Source organism: Chelon labrosus, assembly GCF_963514085.1.
Source record: "Chelon labrosus genome assembly, chromosome: 11".
NCBI classification, from domain to species: domain Eukaryota; kingdom Metazoa; phylum Chordata; class Actinopteri; order Mugiliformes; family Mugilidae; genus Chelon; species Chelon labrosus.
Genome location: NC_140344.1, coordinates 16,656,794 through 16,678,077, shown reverse-complemented (window position 1 = coordinate 16,678,077; position 21,284 = coordinate 16,656,794). Strand labels below are relative to the sequence as shown.

At 43.2% G+C, this 21,284-nt stretch overlaps 3 protein-coding genes across 4 annotated transcripts in view; 2 read left to right on the top strand and 1 right to left on the bottom strand.

The window, feature by feature from the left end:
• The first annotated feature begins 224 nt into the window (after window positions 1-224).
• On the top strand, window positions 225-9,460 carry ddx11 (DEAD/H (Asp-Glu-Ala-Asp/His) box helicase 11). Its single transcript, XM_084554909.1, has 27 exons — window positions 225-530; window positions 613-822; window positions 910-996; window positions 1,084-1,220; window positions 1,326-1,383; window positions 1,472-1,579; window positions 4,243-4,330; window positions 4,444-4,646; window positions 4,800-4,874; window positions 4,977-5,054; window positions 5,145-5,191; window positions 5,277-5,356; window positions 5,492-5,533; window positions 5,624-5,691; window positions 5,779-5,817; window positions 5,909-6,047; window positions 6,427-6,561; window positions 6,646-6,758; window positions 6,840-6,912; window positions 7,255-7,358; window positions 7,460-7,609; window positions 8,326-8,394; window positions 8,503-8,603; window positions 8,703-8,787; window positions 8,886-8,961; window positions 9,069-9,223; window positions 9,320-9,460. Exons 1-27 carry the CDS (start codon window positions 402-404, stop codon window positions 9,350-9,352), a joined length of 2,682 nt encoding a protein of 893 aa, XP_084411035.1. The 5' UTR covers window positions 225-401; the 3' UTR covers window positions 9,353-9,460.
• Window positions 9,461-10,235: 775 nt separating this feature from the next.
• On the bottom strand, window positions 10,236-16,434 carry wash1 (WAS protein family homolog 1). 2 transcript variants are annotated; one of them, XM_084554910.1, is made up of 11 exons: window positions 16,300-16,434; window positions 15,709-15,849; window positions 14,313-14,424; window positions 14,080-14,226; window positions 12,162-12,298; window positions 11,926-12,061; window positions 11,633-11,828; window positions 11,340-11,516; window positions 11,060-11,218; window positions 10,473-10,544; window positions 10,236-10,386 (listed from the first exon to the last, which is right to left on the bottom strand). In XM_084554910.1, exons 1-11 carry the CDS (start codon window positions 16,305-16,307, stop codon window positions 10,244-10,246), a joined length of 1,428 nt encoding a protein of 475 aa, XP_084411036.1. In that variant the 5' UTR covers window positions 16,308-16,434; the 3' UTR covers window positions 10,236-10,243. The 2 variants fall into 2 exon arrangements, with proteins under 2 accessions (XP_084411036.1, XP_084411037.1); XM_084554911.1 differs by having other exon boundaries at window positions 10,473-10,541.
• An 816-nt stretch (window positions 16,435-17,250) lies between these two features.
• Window positions 17,251-21,284, top strand: part of iqsec3b (IQ motif and Sec7 domain ArfGEF 3b) — a gene marked incomplete at its 5' end in the record, with an annotated part of 28,426 nt that continues 24,392 nt past the window's right edge. Inside the window, one exon of the mRNA XM_084554550.1 lies at window positions 17,251-17,768. Coding sequence (XP_084410676.1) covers window positions 17,251-17,768 — 518 coding nt within the window. The remainder of the gene's footprint in view (window positions 17,769-21,284) is intronic.

Here is a 21,284-nt window from a genome sequence, read left to right as displayed (position 1 = left end):
AGAAGATGTTTTTCAGTGGGTTTAAGACTGAAAATAATAATGATGACTCGTGTTTCTTGTAAACTAGTTGGCTTGCCACGACTCTAGCTAGCTTAATGTTTTCCAGCTACACAGCTCACAGTGAAAATCTACACGATCAAGTGTTAGCTGCTTGACACGCTTTAGTTAAATGGGGATTTTGACATTGTAGTAAAAGGTTGTAAACTGAAACAGGAATGCACAAAGATTGTGAAATTATCGTCTTAAAGGGGGGTGCTTTAGTTAGACACAACAACCCTATCATGTGTCAATAATATAGGCCAGTCTAAACACAGGAAGGCTGTTTTGATTTCATGATGACCTTATCTGAACTGAAATGTTAGATCTAACCGTTATGTTATCTTCCAGGAAGGTTCGCAACCATGGAAAATGGCAGGGCCCAGTTTCCATTTCCCTACCAGCCCTATAACATCCAGCAGGACTTTATGCAAGCCCTGTACAGTGCACTTAACCAAGGCAAAGTTGGCATCTTTGAAAGCCCCACCGGGACGGTGTGTATGCCACTGCACGAGAGAAATAATCAGTGCATGAGTTGTTTTACATCACTAATAGCTGTCAATGTCTGTTATGTAGGGAAAGTCACTGAGTCTGATATGTGGAGCCCTGAGCTGGCTCACAGATTATGAGGAGAAGAAGAGGAAGGAGACAGCTGCTCTGCTGCAGGAAGGAGAGGCAGCTCTTTCCACTTCTGCTGCCCAGCCCTCGACTGCTTCAACAGAGCCGGACTGGATCACTGACTTTGTTCAAAAAAAGGCTGAACGTGATTTAGTGTCAAAGCTTAAGGTCGGAGTGAATTTCATATGTGACTTTCGTGGGGATTTATTCATCTGATTGTTATTGTTTATTATTGAACATTTGTGTGTGTGTCAGGAGGAAGAATTGAAAAGGAAGAAGAGGGAGGAACGGTTAGAAATGATCAGAAACAACGTTCAGCTGAAGTATGCAATCAAAAGAAAGGTAATCGGCATTTTAAAGAACCCAATTGAAAACAAAACTGCTGCAAATCGCTGAGAACACCTCAATGAAAGAGATTTGTTTCTGCAGAGCTGTGAAGAGGATGAGGCGTTCAAGTTGCTTCAGCTCAGTAAAGATGAGCAGGTGGAGGCGGCAGGAGATCAAGAGGATGAGGAGCTTATCATTGCAGAATATGAGAGTGACGACGAGTCTAAGGGCAAAAGCAGGTGAGGGCTGCCATTAATGGATGCAAACTGTAAACTGTAATAGTCACAATAAGCATCTGAAATGGAAAGATGATGACAGCGGGGTGTCTCTCCTCACACACTTAGATTGTACGCCGCTGGTGACGATGAAGACGATGAACTGGTTGAAGAGCACGTTACTAAGGTGTGTGTGACAGAGAAGTTTGACATAATTAATTCATTAGTGTCACGTTTCTGTGATGTGAGACGTTGTACATGTGCCCCTTTTGTAGATTTACTACTGCAGCCGCACTCACTCCCAGCTGGCCCAGTTTGTCCACGAGGTTCAAAAGAGTCCCTTCAGTAAGGACATCAGTCTGGTCACACTTGGTTCACGGCAGGTATGTGCAGCATGTTGTTGCTGATCAGTACACACACAAAAACAACCACTAATAGGGATGGGGTAGTTTTTGAATATATTTACTTGATTTACTCTGGAAATATTAATTTAAGGATTAAGGAATCCCAAGAATTGCATGTAAATGAACTGAGAAATGTTTAAATGATTGCCTTCAGTTATGACACAGTATATGTCATACTAAGTTTATCTTAAAGGTTACTCTTTATGTTGTCTTCTCATGGTACGGACCCTCTCATTTAATGGTTTTTCTTTATTTTCATGATTATTTACATTGTGGATTCTCACTGGAGGCATCAAAACTATGAATGAACACATATGTGAGTTATGTAGTAAAACAAAAATAGTGTGAAATAACTCTAAATATGATTCATATTTTATATTATCAAAATAGCCACGCTTTGCTTTGATTACTGCTTTGCACACCTGTGGCGATCTCTCGATGAGCTTCATGAGATAGTCGCTTGAAATGGTTTTCCAGCAGTCTTGAAGGAGTTACCAGAGATGCTGAGCACTAGTTGGCCCTTTTGCCTTCACTCTGCGGTCCATCTTATCCCAAACCATCTTGACTGGGTATAGGTCAAGTGACTGTGGAGGCCAGGTCATATGGCGCAGCCCTCCATCACTCTCCTTCTTGGTCAAATAGCCCTTACACAGCCTGGATAGCATGTCGCTGCATGATGCTGTGGTAGCCATGCTGTGCCTTCAATTCTGAATAAATCCCCAACAGTGTCACCAGCAAAGCACCCCCACACCATCACACCTCCTCCTCCATGCTTCACGGTTGAAACCATACGTGTAGAGACCATCCGTTCACCTTTTCTGCGTCGCACAAAGACATGGCGGTTCAAAGATCTCAAATTTGGACCAAAGCACAGATTTCCACTGGTCTAATGTCCATTCCTTGTGTTTCTTGGCCCAAACAAGTCTCTTCTGCTTGTTGCTTTTCCTTAGTAGTGGTTTTCTAGCAGCTATTTGACCATAAAGGCCTGATTGGTTGATGTAGAGATGCGTCTGCTATTAGAACTCTGTGTGCCATTGATCTGGGCTCTAATCTGAGGTGCTGTTAACTTGCGATTTCTGGGGCTGGTGACTTAGATGAACTTATCCTCAGCAGCAGAGGTGACTCTAGGTCTTCCTTTCCTCATGTGAGCCAGTTTCGTCATAGAGCTTGATGGTTTTTGCAACTGCGCTTGGGGACACATTCAACGTTTTTGCAATTTTCTGTACTGACTGACCTTCAGTTCTTAAAGTAATGATGGACTGTCATTTCCCTTTACTTAGCTGATTGGTTCTTGCTATATTATGAAGCCTAACAGTTGTCAAATAGGGCTGTCAGCTGTGTACCAACCTGACTTCTGCACAACACAACTGATGGTCCCAACCCCATTAAGAAGGCAAGAAATGAACCCTGACCTGTGAAGTGAAAAACCATTTCGGTCATTGAGAGAAGTCCAAGGGTTTGCAGCGCTGTCAGCAAAGCAGAGGGTGGCTAGTTTGAGGACTCTAAAATATGAATCATATTTAGAGTTATTTCACACTTTTTTTGTTTACTACATAATTCCATATGTGTTCATTCGTAGTGTTGATGCCATCATTGAGAATCTACAATGTAAATAATCATGAAAATAAAGAAAAACCATTAAATGAGAGGGTGTGTCCAAACCTTTGACTGGTAGGGTATGTTGCAATGGACAGTGTAATCTAGGACTCTTGAGAGCTTTCTGGATGTTTCCTGGAAAGATCATCCTTCACTCCTCAAAGAAATTGATAGCTTGACATTAGGCATATATAGCACATATAGCTGTGTATATATATATATATATATCCCTTGGTACAGGCACGTAGAATTTTCTAGAACAGTGGTTCCCTACCTTTACTCCTTAGAGCTCAGATTACTTGTTTCTAAGAAAAGCTGAGCCCCTCCACTCCACACAAACTCAAATCTGTACTCGAAAGTGTCTTTGGACTACATGATTTTTGATCCGCAGCTTTTCTCCTCATCTCAAATGAAACATTCTGACCAAACTCCAATACAGCCGAAGCTGAAGTAGCTCCTGAGATATAGTTTTAGCACTTTTAAGTTCCTCAAACATGTTGTCTCATGTATAAAATAGCGATGCTCTGACTTGGATGGAAAAACCAGGATGAGCCAGGCTGAGCTTGTCAGCTACCTGATCCAGTGAAACAGATTGAGTGCCAGCTCTGAGAGGTTGGAGGGGTCTCTGACTGAGTAGCCCTCCAGTTTAAATAAGAATTAAAAACTCATCATTTTAAATATTTTTCATAAAGAGATTATCCAGTAAATTTGTTGTTGAATATGTACAAATCTAATTTCGACAGCCTCAGAACAGACAACGCCCTGTGATATTTGGCACCCCCTTGAGGGGACTCGAACCACAGTTTGGGAACCACGGTCTAGAACAATCTAACCATATAGAAATAGGACGTTCCTATTAATATATTCTCATAGTATATGTGTATATCTTTCTTACCTGTTTGTTATTAGAATCATGTAATTACACAGCTACTGATAATATTTAAAAGGCTAAAATAGAGTGTGTTCAGATACAACATATTGGATCTAAACATACTTGGTGTTACACAGGAACCAGTGCTCATGCTGTTTGCTCTGTGTCTGTATAGAATCTGTGTGTCAATGAAGAGGTGCGACGTTTGGGCAGCATCCAGCGCATTAATGACCGCTGCATGGAGATGCAGAAAAACAAACACGGTGAGAGTCATTTAGCCAAAGAACTACTCATCTTAAAGAAATACATCTTAACTTAAGTATTTTTTTAAGCTTGTAGTTCTTATCTTTTCTGTCTTTTTTTTTTTTGTTTTTAGAGAAGCAGCATCCTGAAGAGGGCGTAAAACGTAAGCGAGGCCCAGCAAAGAGTGTGTGTCCCTATAATAAAGCTTCAGCTCTGCAGCAGATGAGGGATGATGTACTGGGGACTGTGCATGACATAGAGCAGCTGCTGAAACTCGGCAGGGAAACGCACTCGTGTCCTTATTACGCCTCACGCCTCGCTATTCCCCCTGCACAGGTAACCCTGCCCTCTTTGTAGTCAGTTCCTCCAACCCTGTGGTCACTTTTAATGTGTTTGCTAGGTCGATCTAGGCTCTGCTCCTGTATTTAAAGAAAAAATAATCATTGTTTCTTGTAGATTCAGCCTTCACTGTGTGGTTTGTGTTTTTAGTTGGTGGTGCTGCCCTATCAGATGGTGCTTCATGAAGCTACAAGACGGGCAGCAGGAATCCAGCTAAAGGGACAGGTGATATTGTCTTCTTCATTTTAGACTCTATTCTAGACTTTTCTTCTCAGCAGTTAAAATTTAGTTATTATCTATTTATATTTATTTATTTATTTATTACAGGTCATGATTATAGACGAAGCTCACAATCTTAGTGACACTCTCTCCTGTATACACAGTGCAGAGCTCACTGGAGCACAGGTACGACACTTTCCTACACAACATATGCAAAATGTAAATTTTACTTATGTTTGTTCATTATGATGTTCTAAAATTTTGAATTTTCTGCAGCTTTGTCGTGCCCAGTCCCAGCTCACCCAGTATGCTGACCGCTATAAGTGAGTCTCACACAAAGCACATAATTCCAAATTAAATATTGTCTCACCTTCCCTCTGCTTGATATTTATGTGTCTTCGACATTAGGAGCCGACTGAAGGCAAAGAACCTGATGTACATCAAACAGATTCTCTTTGTGATTGAGGGGCTTGTTCGGGTGCTGGGAGGTGAGTGTGTGCAACTAGTTATTTAATTATTGTTTATTGCCACGCTGGAACTAATTTAGTACGGGAGTTGCTGGATGATGTAGTTGGCTGTTACAACATTTCTGATCTTGGTATTGCTCACTGCTTTCCTTGCAGGTAAGGTGGGGCAGAATCCGCAGAGCCAGACTACACAAGCAGGTCAGTCAATGATAGTCACAGGTAGACACACACACACTAATGCACAGCAGAGCAGAAATAATTAACGAGTCAATTTTCTTTTTCTTTTAGGAACGCAAATGCTTACCATTAATGACTTCCTCTTCAAGGCTCAGATTGACAATATCAACTTGTTTAAGGTAGTTTGTCATTGCAACTGCACAACACATCCAAATTTCAGCTTCCTGTATTTCAGTGGTGTATCTTTCTTATCATTCTCACTGTAGTTACAAAGATACTTTGAGAAGAGCATGATCAGCAGGAAGGTAAGTGTGTGATCTACACCACATATGTGAAAACTGTATATTTTTTTTAGGAGTGATCTTCAGTAGAGTGAAATGCATCTTCTCCCTGCAGCTGGTCGGATTTGTGGAGAAGTACGCAGGCTCAGGTGTGACTCTTCACACCCAGAGCAGCTCCAACAAGGAGAACAGACGCACAGAAGGTCTAAATCGCTACCTTCAGACCCTGCAGAGCAACCAAACCGCTGCTCCAGGTCAGACATTGTTTAAACAAACTCCAAAAATGGTTGTACTGGAAAACTGAATCACATTCAGCAGTTTGACATGACAGTTTGTCATATTAAAGTTCAGAATTAAATGTAGAGTCACAAAAGTAAATTGTAAGAAGTGCCAGAACTTATTTCGAATAGACGACACCTTTGAAGAAGATACAGGAAGCATATGGACTTATTCCCTTTTTGTCAAAGGATAACAAATGTTCTTTATTAAATTGTACTTAAGTTGCATGAAAAGACTCCCACATCCAGCTTTGTCTCAAACTGTGGCATTATGTAAAACAAGAGACAGCAGACAATTTAGTATTGCTGTGTTTATAGTGAATTTATTTTTATTTATTCCCACTCCCGTGTGCAGTTCCTCCAGCTGACCAGCAGGGGTCCGTAGAGGCAGACAAAATGCTGTCTGCGTCTCCCATGATGCAGGTGGAGGGTTTCTTCATGGCCCTTACCAACAGCAATACTGACGGCAGAGTGGTGGTGAACAGACAAGGTACCATTTTAAACACAAAGCACAAATAAGGGATAGTGATGTAAAATATTACAGTGTAAAACACCCCATTTGTTTACTGTCCAGGCACGCTGTCAGAGAGCAGTGTCAAGTTCCTTCTGTTGAATCCGGCAGTCCACTTCGCTCAGGTGTTGAAGGAGTGCAGAGCAGTCATCATTGCAGGAGGAACGATGCAGCCTGTGAGTGGCTTCAAATCGGCTGCTGCTGCGGCTGTTGTTGCTGCTGTGTGTTTTGTGACACTAAATGATGTTTTTACGTAGGTCTCAGACTTCAAACAAGAGCTGCTTTTTTCTGCCGGAGTGGGAAAAGAGCGCATCATGGAGTTTTCCTGTGGTGAGTGGCCCATTTCTCCTTTTGTGTTTTAATAATGCACCCTCTCTTAGTGATGTGCTAATCAGCGTTTCTGTTTGTTGTTGGGGATTTGTCATAAATATTCTTGACTCAAGTGATGACAGATTTTTTTTCTGCTGGGTTGTGCACATTGATTAGATATAGGGGGAAAAACGTCCTCTGGTTCAAGTTATGTGAGATTATTAAAAATTGATACAGGCAAAGAAGGAAAAGGGAATACGAGACATACTATTTAAACACAGACAATCTTTGTTGTGTCGTTATTTGATCGTCCGTTTGTCATATTTAAAGTAATACATGAATTAACTGTCGTCTTGTGTGCAGGCCACGTAATTCCTCCCGAGAACATTCTTCCCCTCGTGTTGTGCAGCGGCCCGTCCGGCCAAGAGCTGGATTTTACTTTCCAAAACAGAGACTCTCCACGCATGGTAACAGACTCACGAACACATGCTGTTTTACAAAGATGCTGTAATTCACTGTAGCTGTATTGTTTGCACGAGCATTAACGGAAATTTGTGTCGGTTTACAGATGGACGAGACGGGTCGCATCCTCTCCAACATTTGTAACGTGGTCCCAGGCGGGGTTGTGTGTTTTTTCCCCTCTTACGAATACTCGAGGCAGATCGTAGCTCACTGGGAAGCCAGCGGTGCGCTTAGTCGGCTGGCTAATAAGAAAAAGGTACTTTCAGCTACATGTTTTATAAAGAAGAAAACTGCTTCTTTGGCCTTAAAGTGGTAATCTTTAAGGTCCAGGTTGATTTGTTGACACCTGTTAATATGGAAAATGTGGTTTAATACTACAGGCCATAGAACAAACAAACTTGTCAGGCTGTAGTCAGACTTTATGTTGCACAAGGTATGAGTGCACTGCAGAGCTCACGGATAGGAGCTGGTTACCTGGCTGAAAAGTTTGAGGAGTGCAGCCTGTTCCATGTTGTTGCTTTACTCCCTGGAATATGTAAAACCGATTCACTGTCAGAAAATGCCACAAAATAGTCATTGTCAAGTTTTCTAGATGATACAAAACATCCTAATAAAAATAAAGTTGTCTATTGGCAGTTAACTGTTTATAATGTGAAGCTGAGGCAGCAGGAAATGCAGCCTGGGAACCCGGGAGCTATTTTATGGTGATGTTTTAGGATTATACAGTCACATCCAGAGATCTGAGATTAGCAGTAACAGCAATTTTCATAATATCGCAAATACATAAATCCTGAAAAGCTATTGTCAGTGAATCATAGGCTCAGTCACCATTGTTACCACATTTATTTAAAGGAAAAATCTTCAAGGCTGCCACTTTAAGTCGAGGCTGGTAAGGTATTTGTAGGGAAAGTCTTCTTTTCACTGTAAGTGATGATTTCCTTAATCTCTGAACTGTCACAAACACCTCCTCAGATCTTCCAGGAGCCAAAGAAGGCCAGCCAGGTAGAACAGGTGCTGAGTGAGTTCTCCCGTTGTATCCAGGTAAAACTGGCTCTGCTGACACATCAGACCTCATAAATGAATGTTGACAATGTGATTGAGTTTGGATTTTTATAACTGACAGACACTGGCTGTCTCTTCTCATTTTAGAGGTGCAGCAAAGACGGCGGCGGACTCACGGGAGCGTTACTGTTCTCCGTGGTTGGAGGAAAGATGAGCGAGGGAATCAACTTCTCTGACGACTTGGGCAGGTGTGTGTTATTCACGCGCACACGGACAAAAAGGCAGTTGTACACTGTTGAAAGTATAGAAAATTTACTGTCTGTTTGTATTTGTGTGTGTGATCACAGGTGTGTGGTGATGGTGGGAATGCCATATCCTAACATCAAGTCCCCTGAACTACAGGAAAAGATGTCATATCTGGACAAACACTTGGTGAGACACCTTTACAGACATGGGAAGACAGATACTGTGACATTAGAGGAATGGTGACATGACAGGTGTTTGTTAAATCTCATCTTTTCCTGCTTCAGTCTCACAGTCAAGGGCGGAGCCCCGGACAAGCACTGATAGAGAACCTCTGCATGAAGGCTGTGAATCAGTCTATAGGTAAAGATAATGACTGTTCTATTAATGACAGCAGACGTGATTAAAAAATAATTTAGTACGACGGTGGTAAAACAAAAGATTAATTATGTGATTTCCTCTGCCTACAGGAAGAGCGATCCGTCACCGTGGCGACTATTCCTCCATCGTGCTGTGTGACAGACGTTACTCTCGGCCCGCTACGCTCTCCAAACTTCCCACGTGGATCAGAGATCGCACGAGCGCACACGCAACCTTTGGCCCTGCCTTTGCTGCCTTACGGAAGGTGAGAAGCAGGAACAGTGAATCTTAAAAAAAACAAACGTTGCATCGAGACACTTTGAATTTATTCATGTTTCGTCTTTCTATTCTTCTTTCCCAGTTTTTCCTGGAGAAGAAGCAGAAGCAAGTGTAGTTTCTCCCCCAAAGAGCTCGACTGACTACTCCCAAGTGTTCAAAACTATATCTCAGGGAGAACGTTGTGGAAAATTGAAATGCCACAAAAGGAAAAAACTAATGTTATAATAAATAGTTAATTTTTTTTTGCCTTTGTTCACTGTGTTATATTTATATTCTTGAACATTTTGCATCCTAGACTGTGGTACTGGTACAACCATCAAACCAGGAAGGTGTTTTTTTTTATTTTTAATATATACTCCCTTTATTTTAAATCTCAGACTCTATATATCTTTTCTGTTCTGGCTTAGTGGCACACAGTCTGATGAATCAGAGAATAATGAATCCAAGTACTCGATGGCAGACAAAGGCTAAAGGGGAATTCATCAGTCTGGATGTTGTATAAGAAGGAGGAAAAGAAAAAAACAGGCTTCTCATCTATTTTATCATTTATTCAGCATGTTGAAATGCATCACTGAAACAGCTACTACACTTTGTCAGGCACAGCTGGTGTGACTGAATTAATCTTGAAGTTTTAAATATTTAAAGAGTTCAATGTAAAGTGTTGCGTAATGCAGTGCTTGATGATCAGTTTCATCATCTCAGAGTGTTCTGATACGTTGTACAATGATATGCTCGTTAAATGTTATTAAAAGATTATTCACGATGAATACGATGTTATGAACCGTTTTCTCATTTTAGTGTGAGTGACGTTTTCTCTGGACAAACTACTACACTTGTTTTTGTTTAGATGCATTATGAGGCCAACTGTTGTGCATTTTAGGCTGAAATATGATCCTCATTTAAAATTTGTGTCAGCTTTTAAATGATTAGAGGGAAATGTAAGTCCTTAGTACACAAAATTATCAAAAAGCTATACAACACTTTCATTATCAGCGACGTAAAGTGTTTACGCCTCCCAGTCGTCGTCATCTGTTGTTGCCTGTGGGGCTGGAAGCGGTGGGATGACGTCTGACATCCTGGCAAATGCGCCACCAGTACCAGAGGGAGCGTCGGCCGACTCCCCGCCTGCGGGACCTTTACCAGATATGCCTGGACAGGGAACAGAGAGCATTACGCAAATTAAATTACGTATATTCATATTCATAATATCATTTGATGCAAAAGCGATTTCTCACCTTTTCTTCGCATGGCAAGTTTATTGAAGAGATCAGACATAAAGTCTCCACCACTAGATGCCACTCCGACTGCTGAGAAACAAAGACAAGGACTTAATAATATTCATGCAACCTGTTTTTTTCCCCCCTCCTTTAATTTGTAACTGGAACACTGAACGGTTTCACTCATCTCCTTTGCTGCACTTCAAAGTGGAGCATGTAATTATAACAGGACTTTTTGTCTAGTTATTCATTCCAAGCCGTTCTCTCTCTCTGCTAAAATGAAATGCTGGGTCATGACCTGGCCAACCATCCAGAAATAAGGGCAAAGATATGCAGTCTAATATCGGGTCAGATCATTTCAAATACAACTGTAACCAAGTCAACCTTTTAATGAGGTTGGCATGAAACTCTGTGACTGTGATGATAAGCATGAGAGACGAGCACGGCCGCTCTCATCCTTACATGCGGCGTGACACACTGTATAAACTCATGGCTGAGCGCTAACAAGCGACCGGTCACGCTCCTGCTTTGATAGTTAAAAATGCATCGTGTAGCCGTTAATAAAACATGAGCAGAAGCGCGTCCCCATTCAAACAACATGTCACCTTGCTCTTGCTCCTTTTGCTTCTTCTTCTCCAACTTGCGCGCTTTGACGCTCCGTAACTTGGCTTTGTCGGCGCCCCCAGCTTTGCGGATAGACTCCAGCAGACTGGCACGGCCGTCCGACGGCTGGACCACCTCACTGGGCGCACCAGACACGGTGGCTGCATTCAGAGGAGACAGTCAGCCAGGGTACTTTGGATTCATGTTCATTAATGTCAATTAAGTAGGGAGAAAATTAGGCTTTACGTGAGGTGCAGGTAAGTTTGTGAAAATGTAACAAACCTGAACTCGGTGCTTGGGGGACTTCCGAGGAGCTTTCTACGGGAGGAAGGGGTGGAGGAGGTGGAGGGGGGGGAGCTCCGGCAGGAGGAGCAGGAGCGACGGTAGGCTCAGGGGGAGGAGGGGGAGGTGGAGGTGGAGGAGGAGGAGGTGGTGGAACGCTAGGTTGGAGTTGGGTTTCTAAATAGAAAGAGATAAAAAAAGCCTCCATCATAAACCATAACAAACACACGTCACAAAGTCCACACATGAAGGTTAGAATTTAAATAAATGAAACTAATCGAAGGCACATCTACCTGGCATGCTGCTCTCCTCTGAGAAGGAGGGCAACTCAGGGATATTGTGTGTGGGTCCAGATGGGGCAAATCCAGGCCCGAGGTCAGCGCTGTATGACAGGTCGTCTGCAATACCTGGCAGATCAGGCAGGTAGGACGGCACATCTATCTCGGGCACCTGGCCCAAGTCTGGCACATAGAAATAACTCTCTGCTGTCTATTAGAGAGAAAAGATTGTCAAGATTTACTATAAATCTATGGCTGCTGCTGTTTAAACAGTCAAATTAACAGTGTGTGTTTGCGTTGGACGGTACCTGTCGCTCCAGCTGCTCTCTCTTCGTAATGGACAAAGGAGCATCAAACGGTTTCTGTTCTTTTTCTGTCTCCAGTGTCGTGTGTGTTTTTGTCACTGCTCCCGCCAGAGGATCAAGGAACACATACTTCTTGTATCTTTGAAAATCCACAGATTAAAAGATGTGAGCAAAGATTTAAAACTAATCTTTACAGTAAGAATCCGTGTCTGTCTGTGCATGTGTATGTGTGGACTCACAGATTCTCCGTGGTATTAAAGAGCAACAGGGAGCTGACGGATGAGATGTTGCGCGGCAGACTGCCCAATCCTTCTTCCGTCTCATCCTCAGACTTCTTCTTCTTGCTCACGCACACCGGGAAATACATTAACTTCTCCTGAAAGGAAGGAGCGCGATCAGAGAGTGAGAGGGGAGATCTGTAAAATGTCAGCTGAACCTTGAATTAACGTAAATCGCAGATGCACATACAAATAAACACCGCAAAACCAAATTATGCGGTCGAGGACACTGCTCGTGGGGGATATTGAATAATGTATTTCTGCACCAGAGAAAATTGCCAGCAGTGTTTTTATATTTTTTTTTTCCCCCACCAGTCTGACAAATAAACACACACAGAAAAACAACAACACACTCGCAAGACCAAGCGGATGCTGAGAAAAAAAAATAAAATGTTACTTTCTGAAAAGTTTCCAAAGATGGTGAAGGAAAAACTGTGGTGATCGATATAAATAATGCAGGGGCCAGAGCTGAGCCGAGCACACATACACGAAACCACATGAAAAAAGAAAAAAAAAAAATACAAAAAACACAGTTACAGGCTATTTTTGCTGTCCTGTGACATACATACACTTACACAGCCTCTGATGTCCTCTACACTGCACATGCTGCACGTGACAAACAACTGTGACTCTGACAGATGTGCAGCCGAATCTGAATCCATAAACACCGACTGAGTGTGAAAGGAAACGTCTGTTTTGACTGTAAATGCCGTTGCAGTTTTGAAACACTTCCACATTCTTTAAACCTCTTTATCAAGCACTGAATTTTGAACGTTCCTCAAACTTGTAAAATAATCTGCCCTGGCACGAAAAGGTTTACTTAGCAAAATAGAAACACATACGTGCAGCACACTTTATATATAGAAAGGTTCACTGACGTAAGGAGCGTAGTGTATCCAGACCAAGCCAAAACATGATAATAAAAATAAACTTTTAAATAAGTTAAACTGTGGTTCCAATGGGAAGGCTTTAAATATTCTTACTTTGAGGAAGCACGCTTCGTTTAAAAGCACGCATGGATTATGTTGGCAGTAGTGTGCTCGTCTCACTCGTCCAGAAAAACCCTGAGATGATTCCACTTCAGACAGGGGATAAGCAATATATCCGGACTGAGGCATTCAGGAGACATCAGATGCTCCCATTATCTCAACGGGCTGCTTTCCAATGTGACGGAGAAGCCAGCTCCTTCTGGGTGTCTGAGTTCTTCATCCAGGCCCTAAAGGCTAACGTGGAAACCTTGTGGAGAAAGCTAATATAGGCTTCTTCTAGCAGAAATTTCATTCTCCGGTCATTACTCAGAGCTCAGGATTTTAAGTGAGGACATATATTGAGAGAGCTGCCTTCAGGCTCAGCTATTACCCACATCTCTGTGGATACCGCAGTGACAGTAAACCTGGAAATAGTGCATATGGTCTGGCAGAAAGAGGTGGTGGTTCCCATTAATAAGGGGATAAGGAGATGGGGAATAAATGACAAAGGTATCAAACTGCACACTGCCCCTAGGAAGCCATGCGCCAGAGTGCCATAAAATAGTATATTAACGGTATAAGTATCGGTGGGTTCATGGGACTTTGCGCGTTCAGTCTGCAGAAATATAAGCAGTTAAGCCTTCCTGTCGTCACGTGACAATAACAAGAGCAGTACCAAATCAGCAAGATTAAACGCATTAAAGTGAAATGAATCGTCTCCATTTATGAAGAGGCATTAACTCCATCAGGTTAGCGCACACACTCTTCCACTTTACATCAGCTCTGGCGCTGTGGCTTTCTCACCACTGCATTTGTGCAACACTTTGTAAAACTGTGGCTCTTGAGTCACGTTTTTCATTGTTGCCCACCATCAGAACCCCCTGTTCTGCAAGTCAGTATGTTCATCTCACCTGCAAGGCCTTCTCATCAAAGGGTCGAAGTTTATTCTGTATCCTGTGTCGGTTGCGGGCTTGTGAGGAAGGGTCTGTAGCCCCATTAAAGATAGATGAGTAGTCCTGAAGTCGATCTGGAGCTGGGTACTTGGCACTAGAGAAAACCTATACATGCAAAACAATTATGACTGTTTATATTGGACATTAAAAAACCCACAAAGCTGCCTTTAAAAGGGATGTTGCTGAGTTACCTTGGTGGCTTTCTTACTGCCTTTAATCTTGTCAACGCGGGCTTGAGCTAGTTTGATCCTGTCAGTGACGCGCTGCAGCTGGTGCCGGTTCTTCTCCACACTCTCAGACACCCTGGAAGCAACACCAACATGTGTATGGTTATATACACAACCACACACAGAGGGAATATATATACATATACAGGATGTTGCACAATAAAATATAGATGTCTGAGTAACTTGAGATGCTCTATTCCACTTGTTCTGCTTTCTATACAATCACACACAGTACTCAAACCCGAGACTCAAATGAAAGTAAATGAGTCTTTAATAAATATGGAGTACGAGCATTACACAGCTGTTTTGGCTGCGGCATTCACAGACCATGTTTCAAAAGGTTGTTCTGCCAAAAGCGCGCCACTGTTGCCATGTATTTAGAGGAAGCAACGCTTTCATTTTCAGGGTGCCTGACTGAACCATCTGTTTCGAAACAGGTGCTGTTGTCAACTGTGCCATCGATTAAATATGACAAAGCTTTTTTGGTCCATCGCAGAGTCCTGCAACAGATGCTCTGATATCAGCTACCAACCCAATCTGTGGATTTTTAAAAACTTTTTGACTGCCGTTTGGGGTGATTAAAAAGTCTAATGGTTTTATTTAACTAAGGTAGTGCAGACACTGCTAGTGAGCAACACATGTTAGGACAAAAATTATGTTTCTTGCGGCTTTAAAACTTCTGTAATCTTGGACATTGACCCTGGGCTTGTCCTCTGTGCTCACTGTCTCTTACTTCCTGCGAGCGGCATACCTGAACATTGTTACAGTACCTCTTTACTAGAGCTAATAGAGTCTTTACTTTCCATTTCACAGTTGATTTATCTCTCAGTATGTTAGAATTCACCAAAACGTCAAATACGAAGACAAATCTTGAACCTATTGGACATGGCCGGAGCCCAAAGTGATCATATTTTACAATCAAAAGCCAGACTTTGTTGATGCTGAAGAAGATGCTGTATCCTTTGTAACTTCTGTGTGTGTGTGTGTGTGTGTGTGGATGGCACACACTGGGCTCATGACCAGTTGATCGGGGACAGCAGTGGTTTCTATAATTGGAAAACCACTAATGTGAGTGTGAGCTGTGGACGGGTGATTAGAGAGGCAGACTTTGGAACCAAAAGTCCCAGATCCACCCTGGGGTTGGGGTGCTTTGAGGTAGCACCTAACCAACGCAAATGCTTCCTTGCAACTTGTATGATGGCTCCAAGTGTACTCTCTGTTTGTACAAACTGGTGAGTTGATGGAGAGAGGAAATTCCCTCGTACGTGCACCTATATACACGGCCAATGAAGTTGATTTTCATTGCGGGTCACTGATTCATTTAAGAGTTGTATTAATGTCAGGGTTAGTCAAGGCTCACCTTCTGAAAATATCTGTAGAGATGGTCTCCAAGTACAATAACGCATCTGCTATCTGATGAACTGCCTCCTCTCTCCTCAGGTCTGGCTGGATGAGGGGCACAGAGTACACCTGCCCCTCCAGGCTTTGCTTCTGTGTCATCCTGCAAAACAAATCGCACAACACATTTGAATAAAGACGATGCATCAAACTAAATAAATAATACAGAAAAAAAATGGAAAGGTGCACATTTTGAATGCTTCTCCAGTTTATTATTTAATTCAACGCAACGTCCTACTATCGCTTTGCCACACTCTTCACTTCTCGAGCTCATCTGACAGTCACATGACGGGTACTGCAACGTACTATACTTAATACTGTGCAGATATTGTTTTCCCTTTGTTTCGCGTTGTAAATCGGTTGATTCCTGTTGCAGTACTTGCTAATACGAATAACTAATATCGGATAAATCTGGGCTCTAGACGTTAACTAGCAAATATATTCCTAACAAACTGTTTTAAAAAATGAAAGTGTGTCACTGCTGAAGAAATATCATATGTGAGCGCAGCCGCACCAGTTTAATGACACGTTGAATTGGAAATAACAGTCTTACCTGACCATGAGTGTTGTTTACTTGTTACCGTTCAACAGAAAAAAAAATAAAAAAACAAAACATAAAATAAGAATAACAGCCAAGCTCTGTGTGGTAGCTAAACGGCTATGCCTTTAGCAAAACAACGATTCTGCACTTCCGCGTCCGCGTGGCACGTGATCGTGACGAAATTGTAGTGTTGCCTTCAGGTTTTCTCGGTAATCTCTGCTTCCTGCTTGACCTTTCATTGCACTCGGAACGATTTCAATTAACTCACGTACTGGTTAGGATCGGGAAAACTATGTTTATCTTGGAAAATTGACTCAAATACAAAATAATTATGTCACGTTAATATAAGTTTTGTTATTTTAATTAACTTAGCGTCACCACATGTCATTTCAATTAGCCTGTTATAATCCAACCATTTTCACTACAAGAAATTCCCAGTTGTCTTTGAATTGTAGGTGGTGGGTAAGTTTTCTGACTTATATTATCTGTCAAAAACACATTTTGAGATGTTTTGTGTAGGCTTGTTTTCATGTTGTAGCCTGGAGTTATAGTAATACAGTGTTTTAAAACGGCTCAGATAGTGAACAACTAAAACAACTCAGCAACAACTCCTTGTAGCCCACCTATAGGGTGCGTGCTTGGACTCTTCTCGTGTCTGTGCGTAATGACGCATCCGTCCTTCGGCGCCTCCCCTCCCCTCCTCCCTACTGTCACATCTGGATCTGGCTCCTCTCATCAGCACCACTCAGCGCATCGGGAGAGAGAGAGAGTGAGGGAGGGAGGGAAGCGACCGGAGAAGTGGAGACTAGCTCGGTCGGCACAGCCTCATCTACAGCCGAGTAGAATCAAGGAGAGGGGAGCGGAAGGACATCCCACCTTCTCATAGGCTATTTTACATCTCCTCTGATCTCCTGTCCATCTTCCTTTTTTTTTCTCCTTTCCTTCCATCATCTTGCCTCGGGTATGATGAGCTCCAGCCTGCTAGAAAACCCGGTGCAGGCGATTCTGTACCTGAGGGAGCTCACCACCATCGTCCAGAACCAGCAGAGTCTCATCCAGACCCAGCGCGCACGGATAGAGGAGCTGGACCGGCGGGTGGACGAGCTCATTGGCGAGAACAGGCACCTGCGGGACGTCAGGGTACAACAGCAGATCCCTTACCATCACCACCAACATCATCACCCCGACCCCAGCTGCCTTCATCATCACCACCATCAGGACCCCCAGCTCAAGACAACTGCGGGGTCTGTGCCTGACCATGCGACTGCACCAGCACAGGTCGAACCTGCTCCGGTAGTCCAGCCCTCGCCTCCCCAGCCCATGGACCCGGGGGACATGCAGCTGGTTCCTGCTGACCCGTCCACGATTTCCCCAATTGAAAGTGAGGCAGAAAACGGTGGAAGTTGCTCCAGCTGTCGCTCTTTGGTTCCGATGACCCCGACAACACTTTGCCGATCCCTCGCCCTGGCTCGGAAATCCGAGTGAGTAGAGAATATAGCCTGCGGTTATTTGATTGTGTTTGTCTTAAAATTGGCTGGGAAATATCTATATAACCTATCTATATATTTTAGAAGTGGTATTTATACATTTTAAAACCTCTTGTGCCACTATGAACTCATAGCCCAAATATATCAAAACATCCAACTTTGGATAATATAGCCTGTTTTGAATCCTACATAGTATTTGTGCAGTGGGCGTCTTAAACTGTGTAATTAGGGGCGTGCACGTGAGCGTGCACGTGTCCCGCAGATTGAGAGGCGTTTAATTAACGAAGAAGGCGCTTGCAAATTTCCAATTTTCAGATGTGAGTGTCGGCTAAGGACTGTGCCAGAAGAGGAAGAGGTGGATTATTTAAACGAGAAACTGGATCACGATCACTGGATCATTACATAACAAACAGCTGTAGGCCTCGGCCATGTGTGTGTGTGTGTGTGTGTGTGTGTGTGTGTGTGTGTGCAAGAAACACACTCAGCACAACGGTCAATGTCAGTTCGAGACAGGAGCAGCTTACGCGTGATGGTGAGACACCTTGAGTCCCTGTCCGCGGTGCTTCTCTGATAATTACTGCACGGGATCTGGGAATTCTCACGGGATCTCTAGGCCTCTGATGTTCCCGTGTTAGATGAGACACACGTGCGCACGGCTATACCCACAGTCACACACACGGGCACGCACATACGCAGACACACGCTACTCCACTATCAGCACATCATCTAATGAGAGAAAACCCATGTTTCTCTCTCTTTTTTTTTTTTTTTCCTGTAAGGGTGTGTGTGTTCTTTTCATAAGTTGTATCCCAGCAGGAACCCTGATTGGTCTCTCTGGGACTCCACCCCCACTGTGGGGAGCAACACAGAATAAAGAGGAAGTGAGAGGAGCAGAGGAGTAGGGATACATATATGTTAAAACAGGGGATGTTGATATTAAGCCTATAGGAAATGATTCACCTGCCACACCTTACACTTCCTGCTCCGTGTGCATACATGTGTGTGTGCGTGTAGGCCTGTTGCTCCCCTCAAAAGCCTTGCTTGGACCCCGAGTTGAGATTTCACCCTGCAGCGACCATTACTCTTTGACAGGATTCTGTGTTTGCACCACTGATTCTTAATTTTAATTAGTTTTACCAGTGAGGAAGAAATTAGAGTGTGTGAATTGTTATTATGAAAGCCAGAGGGTGAAATCAACAGAGACACCCACTAGTTGATCAAGCAGCAGAGTGGTTCGCTAATAGGCCGTCCTGCTCCTGTGGCTGCTGGTGTGTGTCCTTAAACGCAACCTCCCTTGCTCGAGTCTTTCCGGATAGGATCAGAAGCCCCAGTGTTGTGCGCTTTTGCTTTTGGCAGGCCAAGCAGGTGAGGAGAGGAAAGTGAGGCTTTCACCTCCCTGTCATTGCCTGCTTCATGCCTTCTGCAGCTGACTGGAGATCAGATCTCTGCTACTCCCGGTGTCACTTAGTCTCAGCTTGTTTCTCTTACAAATATGCATATGTGTTTTGCGCATATTTCTGTGTAGGTGGATGTGACGGAAACTTGTTTCTTTTTTTCTGACACATCTTACTGTAGCCATTAATTTGAATGTCATTTAATCTCGTTTCTTGCTCGACATATGGACTTGTGGCGGCTGCGAGTGTGCTTGTGCGCTTTGAACCGTTGTCAGCGTTGCCAGTGCACGTGGATATGCCCATGTAGGGAGGGGAGACAGGATCCTCTCCTCCGCTCATTCTCGTCTCTCTCTCCAGCTGAGCCTCCTATCTGCCCCACTTAGCCCATGGAGCGAACAGTAATCAGCCATTCTCAGGAGAGAGAAAGCAGAGCGATGGCAAAGAGAAAGAGAGGGATGCGCGCTCGGCCGCTGTCTTTGATGGAGCCCTCGGAGGTGTCTAGAGAAAGGGGCTCGAGGCCGACGCTGGAGTGGACCAGTGAAAGAGATGGGCGGAAAAAAAACAGAAATGAAAGGGGAGGAGGGGGAGCACAGAGGGTGAGACAGGTGGAGACCAAAACACAGAGAGCAGAGATGAGAAAGAGGTGCATTTGGGGTAGCTGTATCTTCAGTTTACCTACCTTGCTTGAGACCAAATTGATATAAGACAACAAATATTTATAAGACAACAACACAGGCTGTATCCAGTGTCACAGCTGGAGGTGCATGTTTTTTAATCTTGTTGCATGTCAACACTCCTTACCAGGATACTGGCTGATGAAAAGCACTGCGCTTAAAGTACTTTCACAAGACAGGAAAAAGAAGAGTGTGGGGATGGTGTAGGGAAGGACGGGGCTGTGAGAGAGAGAGAAAGAGAAGGAGAGAGAGAGAAGGAGAGAGAGAACATGGGCCAACGGCAGGAGGCATGTACTCTTAAAATATTCACCTGCTCTCTTTGTAAGTGTTGTTGGAGGCGAATGGCCGTTATGCGTGTGGCTTGTACAGACAGATGGACCCGCTGAGTGTGTTTGTGTGTATGAGTATGCGTGCTCAGCTTGGACCCTCCTCCACTGCATGGCCATACAAAACTGAGCAGGGCTGAGCTGTTTAGTATTAGCCCGACAAAATAACCCTGCTCCCATGCTCACGTCGGACAGAAATTGACTAGTGAATGCTTTATGGCTTTAAGTTTATTGCCACATCAGTCTCTGTTAAAGGCGATTTCAAACCTTTATTTGTTGAAAGAATAAATCACTAAACACTGATGTGATGTCTGCCCGTTAATCCCAAAGCTGCCTTCCTTCGACGGCCAGCTCGTTCGCATAAAGAGGAAAAAGTTGAACGCAGCTTGCCTGGCTTTGTCCAGATGTAACATAATCTGCCTCGGAGCAAATTAAACCGTTACATCTCTTTGTTTAAACCATACCAAACCAAAATATAAAAATGAAAAGTTTTCCTGAGGTTACGTGCTGTAGTATTCCTTTGCCAGATGCAGTAATTTACTGTTCGCCAACAGACTAATTGTGGGACTGTGACACATAAAACCCCACAATCCAATCCTAACTCATCCCTTTTTCCACTTTGTTCTAGTTTTTATTTCCAAACTAAGTCATGCAGCTGCTGGCAGTGGCGTCATACCCTGCACAGACACCAATCCTCTCTTTACTACCCAAGAAAACGAACAAGTTTATTTCCCAAAATGTCAAACTGTTCAATTATAGATGTTTCTATCATTTACCGACGTTGTAACTGTCGCTGACATTTGGCCAAAACATTTGATGCCTGACAAAGGCCTATACCTGACATATGTCTTAAATAAAGTCAGAGCTGGCTTTGATTTATTTCTTGTGACCCCTAAAGTCTACAGTTTATACCTGCACATACCTAGAAACTTGCCCTGAGAAGGGGAGATAGTTCAAGTAATTAAAAAGTGATGGAGTCATCTCATACATAAAAATGCATTGTCTGTGACCATAGAGACTGCAGTTCAAGGCAGGAGAGTCAGTTATTATGGGAAGAACTGCATGAAATTGTAATAGTCAAGCATGTATGAATCAATATAATTAGTTTTGGATATA